This window comes from Dunckerocampus dactyliophorus, chromosome 3 (genome assembly GCF_027744805.1).
Source record: "Dunckerocampus dactyliophorus isolate RoL2022-P2 chromosome 3, RoL_Ddac_1.1, whole genome shotgun sequence".
NCBI classification, from domain to species: domain Eukaryota; kingdom Metazoa; phylum Chordata; class Actinopteri; order Syngnathiformes; family Syngnathidae; genus Dunckerocampus; species Dunckerocampus dactyliophorus.
Genome location: NC_072821.1, coordinates 5,561,388 through 5,574,198, shown reverse-complemented (window position 1 = coordinate 5,574,198; position 12,811 = coordinate 5,561,388). Strand labels below are relative to the sequence as shown.

At 41.3% G+C, this 12,811-nt stretch overlaps 1 protein-coding gene across 1 annotated transcript in view; it reads right to left on the bottom strand.

Annotated features, from left to right (window-relative positions):
• cd276 (CD276 molecule) overlaps positions 1–12,811 on the bottom strand; it is a 95,130-nt gene that overhangs the window by 35,020 nt on the left and 47,299 nt on the right. Inside the window, exon 5 of the mRNA XM_054771265.1 lies at positions 945–1,082. Within this exon, the coding sequence (XP_054627240.1) occupies positions 945–1,082 (138 nt within the window). The remainder of the gene's footprint in view (positions 1–944; positions 1,083–12,811) is intronic.

Sequence of the window (12,811 nt, the reverse complement as noted above, 5' to 3'; positions counted from 1 at the left end):
TTGCCTTCTAAAAATGTAATGTATTTATTACTTTTTGGTCAAAATATGTTGATGAAAGTATAATATTTTATAAGAGTGTCACAAGACCTCGTGCCACAAGATCTTGCAAGATTAAAACTTGACGCGATTTCTCGTTCAGAAAAGAAAATGCCTAGTGGCCGTGAGGCCTGGGATGATAATAAACAAATAAATGAATCACACAATAAATGAAAATGTACTTGATCATTTTGCCGGCCTCTATATATTGCCATGTGAATGCATGTCTGTTTCCCCCATCTCTCGCCTCCAAACAGGCAGGAAGAAAGTTCACTCTGTGCATTGGTTTCAGCACCTTGGCGCGTTTGTTCCATAGAACGACGGCATGAACGAAATGTGCCCTTTTGTCAGTCATACAGTCTCTTGGTCTCGGTGGGTGGAGGCTGGGCTGGTAGCATACACACAGAGTGCAGAAGAGTGTAACGTGGTAGATATTAAATTAGGAGATTGCAATATATTGTCATATTTTTTTTTATATTTCCATCGTACATTTCTTAAAAGTAATGTCAAAATCTTGCGGACTCAATGTCGTGTATCGTCTTGTCTCGTGAACTGACTGTCTTGTGACGAGCAACTACACTAAGTGTGTTTTCATCATCAATTCCACCTGATTAGACAATCTTTGTGTTAAGGATTACCAATTACAATTCTGGTTACCTTTTTCAGGTATCACGTATTGATCTGAAGAGCTTGCTGTATATTTTTGATAGTGGACAAATACCGCAGTGTTGTTTCCAACTGTATCATCTAACAGTGTCATTTATACCCTCATAACTTCTCGTTTCCTTTGGCCTCCAAATGAAAAGCATCCACAAAACATAAGAGGATTAAAAATTGATTTTAGGGTGGTGAGGAGCTATAATCAGTGAGTTGTGATAACGTGCAATGGTGTTGAATGCCCTCCATACCTTCTCTCCTGGCTTCCTCGCAACTCTCCTTGATCTTCCTGCGACAGACGGCGGCCAGCGCGACGAGCAGGACCAGCAGGCACACAGCAAGGCCAATTGTCACCCATAACGCCACCGGAGGGAAAGAGATGTTTTGACCTGAATCGGGGTGAAAGTAGGAAGGTAGAGAATCATTAGTCAGGGGCAAAACAAGAGTGCTTTCTCACTAGAAAACTTTAGTCCATTATAATGGAAGTGGAGGCAAAATCTAGCGGTTCCTCTGTTCCTCTGATCCAACCTTGAATTCAATCCAGATGAAAAAAAATCAAGTTTGGCGACATAATGGTGACATATCTACAGGCACGGTATAAACAGATAAGATCCCTGACTAATCGTGTGATTTTGTCATTGTGGCCCACGGGTGCTCAATTGCGTTCAGGTCGAGAGAAATACCTGACCACCCCATCACCTGCACCTTAATCAGCAAGGAACTTGGTCACCTTGGGAGTTGTTTGGTTCTTGTTATCTAGTTCATTTATTCTCAACTGGTGGGTCGTGCCCCAAACGTGGGTCGCACAGCCGTTTTTAGTGGGTGTTTGCCTGGGCAAAAAATAATAGGATATTGTTTTTTGGTATGTGTGAATGTATAAATGAGAGGCATTAACTTAAATTTCTTTGTAAGTACATTGATTTGTATTCACTTACAGCGCAGCCTTGCCACATCCAATATGGCGGCGATGTTGACGTAAGGCTCAGCGCTCGACGCGGCATCTACGTATATGATTTTGACAAAAGCACTTCCTGTTTCCCGCCGTGCTTTGCTGTACTGTTGTTGCAAATGGCTGCCAAGTTACATGTTTAGAACTGACATAGCTGTTGATTATTCAGCATTATTTGTTGGTAGTGTCTTGTCTGTTGTTATCTACCTATTACGTTGCTGTGTGATGTTTTTTTTTAGCTCTTTATTTAAAGACACCGTGAGTAAGAATGGCATGTGGAATGGTAACAACCCCGCAATTTCTATGGAGCTGGTAAGTTCATTGTGAGCTCTGTTGTTACTCTGCTTGCTAAATAAAGAGTCACTTCTTCCTCACAGGCTTGTGAGCGGCACAGTGATTCAACCATTTTGCAATTCTGCAACGTTGGCGCACAAAGCTCTATATCGGCTTTCATTGCAGGGAAAAAAAACTATACTGATGTTGGCCGATATATTTTTATGCCAATTTCGGTGGCCGATAATATTGGATATCCTTAGCAATGACTCAATGTCCATGAATGCACATTACATTCTTGTCTGTGCTATTTGCTTGCTACGCCGCCACAAGCCATGTTTACGGGTGACTTTATCAAGGATGTGCCAGCCGTCCAACACAAAGCTGCAGATATCTGCTGGAGAAGAGTGTGGCAGCTCATGTTGTGTTGCAAACAGTACCATTAAAATGTAAGCTATCTGAGATGTTTGAGTGGAAAAATTTCTGCAATTTGGGTCCTCGCCTGTGACTGAGGGGTGATGGTGGGTCCTGTAACCAAACTAGCTGACAACCACTGATCTAGTTTGTATGCAAACCAGTTTCCCAGGATGGGTTCATGTTTCACAATGGCACAGCACATGCTGGAAATCATGTTTCACCCTCAGTGAACCACAGCTCTCCAGTGTAAACAGCACTCGTGCAGCAATACACAATTATCTTGCTACTTATTTGTGTTGTCAGCAATTTAAACACTAATGTCTGTGTGTTGACTAGGGGTGTCGCAAGACACATGAGACGATACAAGAGATTGGGTCTATGAGAACATTTAACCTTACTTTTAAGAAAAGTACAATGAAAAAAAATATGACAATATCTACTAATTTAAGTTCTATTACTTTACTCTCTTCTGCACTCTGTGTTTATGCTACTGGCCCCGCCTCCACCCTTTGAGACAAAGAGACTGTATGACTGACAAAAGGCTCACCTCATTCATGCCGTTGTTCTATGTAACAATAAAGCAAGGTGGTGAAACCAATGCACGGAGTGAATCCTCCTCCTGCCTGTTTGGAGGCGACATTTTTTTTTTGCCATTTTTTTTCTGAACGAGAAATCTTGTCACGTTTTAATCTAGCAAGATCTTGTGGCACGAGGTCTTGTGACACCCCTAGGGTTGACTCATTTTCAGCGGCTAGTAAATCTATACCGTTGTGCAAGCTGTACACTGACTACTCTAAAGTACACCATTTACTTTTCTAGAGCAATGTCCCTTGAGAAGAAGTCTCAGGGAAAACAGAAGTCAGTCTTAACCTTCAGCTTTTGGGGTAATAGCCTCTTCATGACATCTTTTGAGTCATTCCATTGAGCCCAGATGGCTGATCGCTTACCAGTTGCACAACACTGTTGTTTCGCTCAAACAACGCTGGCATAGCAAGCTGTAGCTAACTATTCGTCCCTTTCCCTGCAGCCTAAAGTCTAATGAAGGGCATTTTGGTAAAGTATCTTCAACAGGGATCAGAGTACAAACATGATTATGCATATTAACACATAAATTGTGTTTTTAATTACTGCATTTTCGACACAGCTCTCTTGTAAAATCACATAAAAGTGAGTTACGGTGTCTCTGCAAAGGGCAAACTGATGAGTGGAAGCACAAAAAAAATGGTCAGCAGGAAAAAAAAAAACTATATCAGAGACACAGACAAATTTCCCCAGAGTATTCAAACTGAACAGAGGGAGAAGCAAAGAAAACAGCAGAGCCAGTGAATGGCTGTGAGCCTGGCAGTAGCACAAACAGGCTTCCTTCAGAGAATACCCGCGCTGGCCAGATAATAACAGAGTGAGAGAGGGGGGAAAAAAAGAAAAATCGCTGGCTTTGGAAAGAGGAAATGATGAAGCATCTGCAAAGACTTGGCATGGAGTCTCAAGGCAGGCAGACAGGCTTGAGTACAGTCAAGCCAAGATGGAGGGCAAACAGAGGGGATCCTTTTGGAGATGATCCGTTGTCAAAGACGCTCCATGTGACAACGAGAAACAACATGTACCTGTCATTCCCTCGCAACTGAGGCAATGAAAGGGCATGAAACAAAAACTTAGGAAGTGTGTGTTTAGTAGGCACTTGTTTCGTATTTGTTGGTGTATTGGGTGACTGCAATCTTTTACCCATTCAAAGCATGCAGCAAAACGTCACACCATTTACCTTTTTCTGCAAGAGTGCCCTACTACTGAAATGTGAAGTGTATGCCGTTATTGATGTTGGATAATAGTGTTTATGTACAGAAACGGACTTGTATATTTACAGCAGTTTATGGGAAAGTGACATTTTCTGTCCTTAGACCTTGAGTGTAATATTTGATTTAAATCTGACAATGTAGAAAAAAATAAGAGTGCATAAAAAAATCTAAACAATGCGAGTGAATTTAAAGGACCTCTTAAAGGTTATTATGTGTCCCTCATGTTGTTGCTTTCAAAGCGAATGCTACAGGAAAATGTGGTCAAGTCAATCCTGTCATTTTGATGAAACTGCGTAAGCCTCCCCGGGCTAGCCGTGACTGATGATGCCGTATCGCGCCGTCCACCGAGCCCTTCACTGAGCTATTTAAAGGATGGCCATCTGAGAGCACCATTGTATTGACAGAAAAACACGTAGGCAAGCGGAATAATTACAGAGGAACATCTCCAAGCCTGATAAGTACCCAACATATCACGAGTGAAGAAGATCATATGCTCTTCGGATTCCGTCTTTCTCATTCCCTTTTATTTTCACACTTTCCCAGCCACATTGCCCCTCCCTCAAGGCAGACTGATAAAGACAAATGCCATAGTCGGCTATCACTGCCACGTCGGGCCCCCAAAGGGCTGCAGGATCATATTTTTCTTTTTCTGTTGTTTGATGATGTGATTCTGTTTTCTTCTGAAATAGATTTGTCTCTAATGGCTTTGTTTACCTAGCCTCTCTTTTCCCCCTCTATTCCCTCTGTGCTAGGGAATGGATGGAGTGCCTTGGACATTACCTGGTGCTGCAGCTTTTTATATGGACTTGCACCAAATAAGCTTTACTTTATAGGTGTATATTGCTGGAAAAAAAAGCACATAAATCTGTTTTTTATACCATTTGATGGTATAATTGTCAGCCACTGCATAAAACCTAGTTGGAAATTGGATGTGAAAAAAGCTGATGCAGCGCGGGAAAGGGAAGAATGGCATGGTACCAGAACTTTAAGGTCCCCTGCTCTATAGGGTTTCTGTGTATACCTTACCACTCCAAATTTGTCGCATTATTCTTTTGTTTTATGAAAGGGTTCAGGACATTCTGTATGTTAGCCTCGGACTGTTCGCTTGTTTTTACGAGTTGGACTAGCAGTTATTTTCTTTGTTGATTCATCTGAAGCTTGTTGTGTTGATGATTCGAGTAACTGACTAGGCCCAAACGGACCAAATCAATATGAACCAAACACCACCGTAGCAAACCTTGGTGTTGGTACTGAATTAAGTTTGCAGCCGGGCTGGAACCATGTTGCCTTTGAACTGACTCAGACACCAGTTTAATTTTTTATTGTACTGGGGAGCCGTGTCATTACGTTGCAGGGGTTATGCCTCCGATCAGCAAATAACAGGACATTTCAAGTGTTGACCATTTTTTTTTATCAAAACACGCAACTCACTGTAGCCCTTGTCACTGCACATTATTGACACGTAAAAATATAAACATAACGGTGCAAAATGCAAAACATTTTAACATAGAGACTCCACATTGCTGGTTTCGGGTTTGTGGGGAGCTCGTAACAAGGCGAGTACGATCCATCTCATCACTACTGTTTTCTGACAGAAAGATAAAAATATATTAAACCACTTCTTACATGACTACAGCTTTACAATGAAAGTAGTTTGCAGCTGTACACACAAATGAGAAGGCGAGGCTGGCGAGGCTGGCGAGGCTTCCATTCATCAACAATTCAAGAAGCAAGCATGCTAATGTTAACAGCAAGCTAGTATTTACACTCAAAACTGTGCTGTGAACATTAAATTCAACAAATACAACTTATGGGAGCCCAGGCAGGTCTCACTTGTGCCTGAGTCTTGTTTTAGCCTCCGGGGTTTTGGTGGCGTTCGGAGAAGTACAGCATTGCTGTATTTAACACACCAGCACCAGCAAGCTGATGCGCTGGAGTCTGTGGCCTAAAACTTTGTTGAGCTCCTCAAAATAAGGCATTACTCTCCTCTGACCACCGGCACTCCTGCCTAGGTGTTTCTTCTGTTCTCTGTAGTCCTTCTTTAATTGCTGACGTTTGTTATTTGTTCAAAAGTAAGTTTGTTCAGTAATGGCCGGGTTCTTGTCTCTATTTCAAATTTCTTCTGCATTACTTACAATTTCCAAATGGACAAGAGACAACGGGTTTCCTCTGGTGTCCATGTTTTTGTAGCACTTTCCATTGTAAGAGTTGCAATGCAATGTAATAAAGATGGAGGTAATTTGCAGACTTTTTATTAGGTAACCTCACCCACCTCATGATGCAAACGGTTCGCTCACTCTGCCCAGCAAGCTTTTGGAGCCAAAGTTGAACCAAAAAAAGACAACTTCAGTCCGAACCAATTGTGAAACCACGATAATGGAAAAGCAAAGCTCTGAGAACCAGCTCCAAAAAAGCGCAAAACCAGTCACCGTAGAAAAGGGGTATTAGTGGTTTGGTGCGCAACATATCAGAAAAGAGGCAAAAATGTTGATCACTGTTCTCCAAAGTCAAAGCTGATGTGTGTGAATATCTTATTTTCCCTAAAACACAAAGACAATAGATCTTCTTTCATGGATGACTCAGAAAATTAAAACATATTAACATTTAAAAGGCTGAAACCAGAGGATATTTAATGAAATCAAAAAACAGTTAACTGAATCCCAAAATAGTTGTCAATCATTGCATCTCTATCGGCATTCAACTTAAGAGTTCCAATCCATCAAAATCTAAAATTTGCATCTAGTTTAAAGCCCTCAGTGGAGATGAAGCACATATGTAGGCACCGAGCATTGTGATTCATTCAATATTAAACACCATTGGATTCTCACAGATGCCAGACAAATATGCTTTTTTTTAATCAGTTTGTCGTTGGTTGCATATTGAACCCTCATTCTGCAGAATCCTCCGCTATCGGGTCATTATTTAGCAAGTTTCCAATCCTTATTACTGACCAACGTCTCATTAGGGATAAATGTGTTGCGTAGAAGTCCATCTAATAGGCGCTGTAGTTAATTTTAAGCAAGTCAAGTTAGTCCATCATTATTAAACTAAATGTCATGCAACAATGCAACAAACTCTAATGGCAAACTAAGTCAACGACAGGTTGAACATTACTCGCAAATGATACTGAATTAAACTGCATCATTAAGCATTTATTCTAACAAGTCTGCCAAAGGACGATACATTAAAAGGGTACAAACCACAGCCCTTTTAAAGAGATGTAATTAAAACTATTCGTTCAATGCCTACGCTTGATTGTTCAGGTATGTCAGCTAACTCCACAGTCCCATTTTTAACCTCACATTTCTATTAAAGCAGCTGTCAAATGTGACATTCTGCACAACAATATTTAAATGAATAATTTTCATTGAAGATACAGCACTGACGAATGACCTCCTAATTGCATCAGACAAAGAACCTCCACTGATCTGGCAAGATCTTACTGCAGCTTTTGACACTATTGTTCTGATTTATTTAACAGGATGTTGTAGACTTGACTATTTAATTGCCATCAAAAAACTGTTTATGGAGTTGTATGATTGTGAAATACACAAACTGTCATGCAGATGATATTTATACTGATACTGATACTAACAAATATGCTATTATTAAACGGGTGAGGATCTAATAACATAAAGACTTAAAAGTGTCCCACGAATGGTCAAAGTGAACATGCGTAGTTCACATGCTGCATGCATTATGGATAAGTTGAACGAATAAACATCGCTACACTATGAAATGTAAATAAGATATAGTGCAATACCCAGTGTCAAATGAAAATCTTTTGCAGTAGTTCTTAAATAAGCAGCAGAGGTGATGCTGTTGCGTTATTCAGGTGGTCTTTGACTGTGTTCACACTGAAGGGTATGATGCCCAATCCAGATTTTTAAAATTAAAATCATATCCTTTATGTAGTCGTTAACATTACCAAAATAAATGTGACTTGTAAATGTGACTTGCAAAGTCACACACGGTAGGCATGGCCCCAATGTGTGGTCTCAGTCCTGGCGCATTTGTCGCAATTTCAAGAATTTTGCGCAACCGGAGTCAACATTTTCTTAAACAAATTCTTTCTTGTTTGAGATTACGAAAGAAGAGGTCGAGATTTTTGTCTATGGCAGGGAACCTGCAATGACGTCCTTTTTTGAGTTTTTCAAAAGCCTTGAATGAGATTGCACATCACCCGAAGAGTATTCCAACACCGAGACACTTGAAAAAGTCCTATGCTCACCATCTGATGGACAGCTACCGCTGCAGCCACTGAGATGTTTCAGTAGACTCCTTCTGTTGCTGCTTCTCTCAATTTCTGTATGCCTGGGTTGCCTGTGTTTGTCCTACGCTGGCTGATGTACCAATGGTGTTGTATGTGTTTATGTTCTGCAGAAAACAGCATGTATTCTGCATCAGGCCCGATTACTTTTAATCTTGTCCTCTTTGAAATCAAAATAAAAAATAAAAATAAGTGAGATACAGGTCACCCATGGGGAATTGATCTGCAGTGTGAACACAGCCTTTGACTATCGGCTCCCCAGTTAATTAGACCATCTATGTCTGTCGGCGAGACGATCACTCCTTTGCATTTTTGATGACAAAAATGCATTTTTCTTTGCGCACTGCTTGCTGCGTACTCGTAGCGCAATGCTCCTGTTATGTAGACTGTCGTCCACCATCGGCTCATCTGTTAAAAATACAGACTATGACCCATGGGGGGTCCTAATGGCTTCACATGACTGTAAATTACATTTGTTGCACTTTTGGGATGCTTTGGAAGACATGCTAGCAAACATTACCAGGGAAATGACTGATGAGTTATGGACAATTATGTATATGTGTTAATATGTTGGTGGGCAATCCAGTGACTCCTGAGGGTGTCCGATAGATTTCTGAAAATGTGGCCCCCTAAACAATTTAGCTGCATAACCACAGCCTGTTTTAAAGGTAATGAAGAAACCCATGGATCTGTGAGCAATGCTGTTGTTGTTGTTGTTGTGTTATGCTTAACACACCTGCAGTTTATCTTATTTTGTCACTTGGATTACAGGTGGTGCTTTGCCTTTGGGTATTTTGTATTTTAAAAGGCCACAGCAGACTGCTATGTTAAAAATAGATGTTTAACAAGGGCAGGCAACAGCATGATGAAATGCTACATCCTTATGGAGCCTCTATAACACAGGATGCATCATCGGTGAGAAATAAGCCCTCTTTATTCTCTGGATGACACTACCGGGGACTCGCAACAGGCCAGTTCAGGTATTGTTTCGGCTTCAGTAGCAGCGAGCGCCAAGATTGCCCAACATTTTTATTTATTTATTTATTTTTACAAGCTTGAGTGTTTTCTCTCCCGCACCTTTAGTGGAATAAAGTGGTCCGAAGACTCCCTTGTCTGTCATCTCTGATCTGCACCGTGAAGACAGTGGGGATCAAAGCAGTTTTCCCTCCGAGTGTCAGTCCAGTCTTACCTGCCTGAAAGACGCCTTGCCTCGCTTAAGCTGTGACCAAAGGGGAGTAATGTCCCTTGATGGAAGGATGTCTTCGGGCTAAAAGAAGAGCCTAAAGGCTCATTGTAGACAAGTTCAGAGATAAGAAGGAGTCAATTAGGGGTTTGCCTTCAATGTCATGGTGAACGACGCAGCTTTACCCAAGTAGCAACTGAAAGAGGAGGACTGTTATGGGCAGTGGTCTTGACCAGGGTCATAAAAAAAAAATCGGATCATAGAACGTATTCCTCTGATCATGAGCATCGCGGCTGAGATAAAGGTATTCATTCATTCAAAACCGCAATGAGAACAAGAAGGAACAGTAAAGTGAATGAGATATAAAACTCAGTGAGACAAAACAAATAGCTTGCACTTAAATCACAATGACCCAACGCCGACCGGGTGATTGATGCGTACCACCTCAAAAAGTATACCGGCTTGCCACCACTGTGATTTAAGCGCCTTCATCAAAGTCCAGTGTGGGGAAAGTGACTGGCAGAACAATAAAAAACCAAGACCACGATGGCCTTGGTGACAGAGGGGAGTCGGATTGCTACTGAACAAATGATGCATTTGTGTATTACCCTCAAAACTGTTCATCAAACCTGGAAAACACCATTCCTTTAAATCCAAGGAGAGAAGGTGTGTTAGTGAACAGTGGCTGTTTCTCCAATTATGCAGGGAACACCTATCCCCTCTGGAGAGGCAAAAATGTGACTTGTAGAGGAAAAGAAGTTGCCAAACCGAGATGGATGGCAAGTGTTTTCCCATCCTGTTTGCTTTTCAATAAATTGCTCTTGAGCAAGATACTATCTCACTGTCTTACTGGCATGTGGAGAAGCGGTGCGCTCATCTCGAGGAACAACAATCTTGCGGTCAATTACGAACACAATTTGTCTGACATTATCGCCCTTCCCCTGGTGCCGTGGGCTCGTGGCAAGAGTAAAAAAAAAAAAACAACAAAAAAACACGAGTCGTGACGAGCACACATGCACATTAAAACAGAGTAATGGCAGCGCATTTAGAAGAATAAAGTTTCTAACGGGTGCTCTATTTTTTCTCAGCAGGAGGGTCTTTAAAAGCCATCTGGTGGTGGCGGCGGCAGTGGTGGGTAAGGTAGTGGTGAGGGCCGAGAGCAGGCGCTTTGTAAACTAACTACACTGTTTAATAAATGACATTAGGACCCATGAATCGCGGTCATATTAGTTACATGTCCTTCAGGTGTCTTTCTACACAACACAAGTGAGTATGCATTATGGCATGGTGTGGTGAGGTCATCTCCCTCCACATCACACGTAATAATGAGTGAATATTCAGTTCCGGCAGCACACATGCAGCCCCATACCATGGCGCTACCACCACCATGCTTGACTGTAGGCAAGACGCAATTTCCTTGCTACTCGCTTGTGTTGCCAGAAATGCCAGCCATGAAAGCATGTTTTACAATGCCAAGTAGTGCAAAGAACAAAGACAGCGTAATAGGGACGATTCACTGCAAGTGTAAAAAAAAAAAAAAAAAAAAAAGGGACACGTTGGAGAGAGGACAGCAGGGACAGCTAACGCTACAGGTTCACTGAAATGAATTATTTGAAGTCTTATTCAGACATTATGCCCGAGGCAAGTTGAGAGTGAATTTTCTCATCTTCACAGGTGAATGTAATCCCATGCCCAGTAGACTGGTTAATTGACTGAATATACAGCTTAGAGCAGGGCTGTCCTGTTAGCAAGGCACAGTCTATACGACAAGTGGAGCGCAGTGAGAATGTGTAATAGCTGAGAACAACAATGGATAAACAATAGCCTGGAGTTAGAGGTGGACAGTATAACGAGAATAAACTTCACATCCCCTCATGTGGACGTGACCACACCATTTCTTTGTAAAAAAAAAAAAAAAAAAAAAAAAAAAAAAAAGGATTGTAAATGTCATGTCAAAAGTGCACCGCCAGTATGAGCTCGCCGCATGTTAACCAGTGAGCATACGCTTCACTTTTTGCACTAAAACAAATACACATTTGCATGCGAGAAAACGCCGGGGGAGGAAAATGGAGTTGGACAGCTGTACAGCGACAGGGCCGAACCATGAGCAAATATGTCAGGAGCTATGAAGAAGAAGTGAGTGTTCTGCAAGTTTGACACAAGTAGTGCTTGCAATGGAGTCTGAATTAAAAACACAAGGCAGACACTTTTCTTTTTTGAAGTCGCCATAATAGCACAAGACAGTCAGGGAAGGGCAAAGCACTGGCAGTCGTTTAGCATACAAAGTCTGAACAAACATTTTGGGAAAAATTGGCCTCGAATGTGCACGTCATGGGAAAACTCATATCTTGCAAGACCAAAGTTCAAGGAGCATCAAAAGGATCAAATGCACAAATTTGATTTTTCTCGATGTACTGTCGGAAAGCTGTCTGCATCCTGGCTGCTCACTACAATTGTACTGCAGTGTATAAATATTAACAATGGGTTGATTTTAATAACCAAACAAGGTAGTGTACTGTATTTTCCGGATTATAAGTCACACTTTTTTTTCCATAGTTTGACTGGTCCTGTGACTTATAGTCTGGCCCAACCTAAACATATATGAAAATGTATATAATTTAACATGTTTTTAAATGTTAATTCATACCGACTGGCATGAACCAAGGAGTGAACATTGCTGTTGACGTGTGCAAGAGGGTGCTCTAGGCTAGTGACACCAAGGATGAAGAACTGAATGGTTTCAGTGATGTGCAATGAGATCAGGAGCTTGGTGAACTTGTTTACCAGTACCTTGCTTGTCGGACTCGGTGGCTTATGTTAATTTAGCCCAAGTGTAGACAACTCGCGGCTCCGGAGCTGCATACGGCTCTTCAGCCTCCTTGTTTGGGTCATGACAAAAGTTTTTTTTTTTTTTTTTGTATTAATGGTATTATTATTATTATTGTTTTACTTTGGTTTCTATTACATCTTGGAGTTCGAAGTGAAAATTTAACATCATTTTTGAAAAAATGTTTATGCACGGCCCTAGCCTTTACCTGCAGGTGGTTTCTTGAGCATGTAATAAGCTAACCATGACTATATTAAAAAAAAAAAAAAAAGAATCATCAATATCGGTCACAAATGAGAGCCCACAGTCCTGTGTGAAGAGCACAGTCATGTCTTACTGCCCTGACATGGTGAAGATCAGCATTGAGCGTCAGAAACACAAGTCATATGAAACAGATGAGAACACT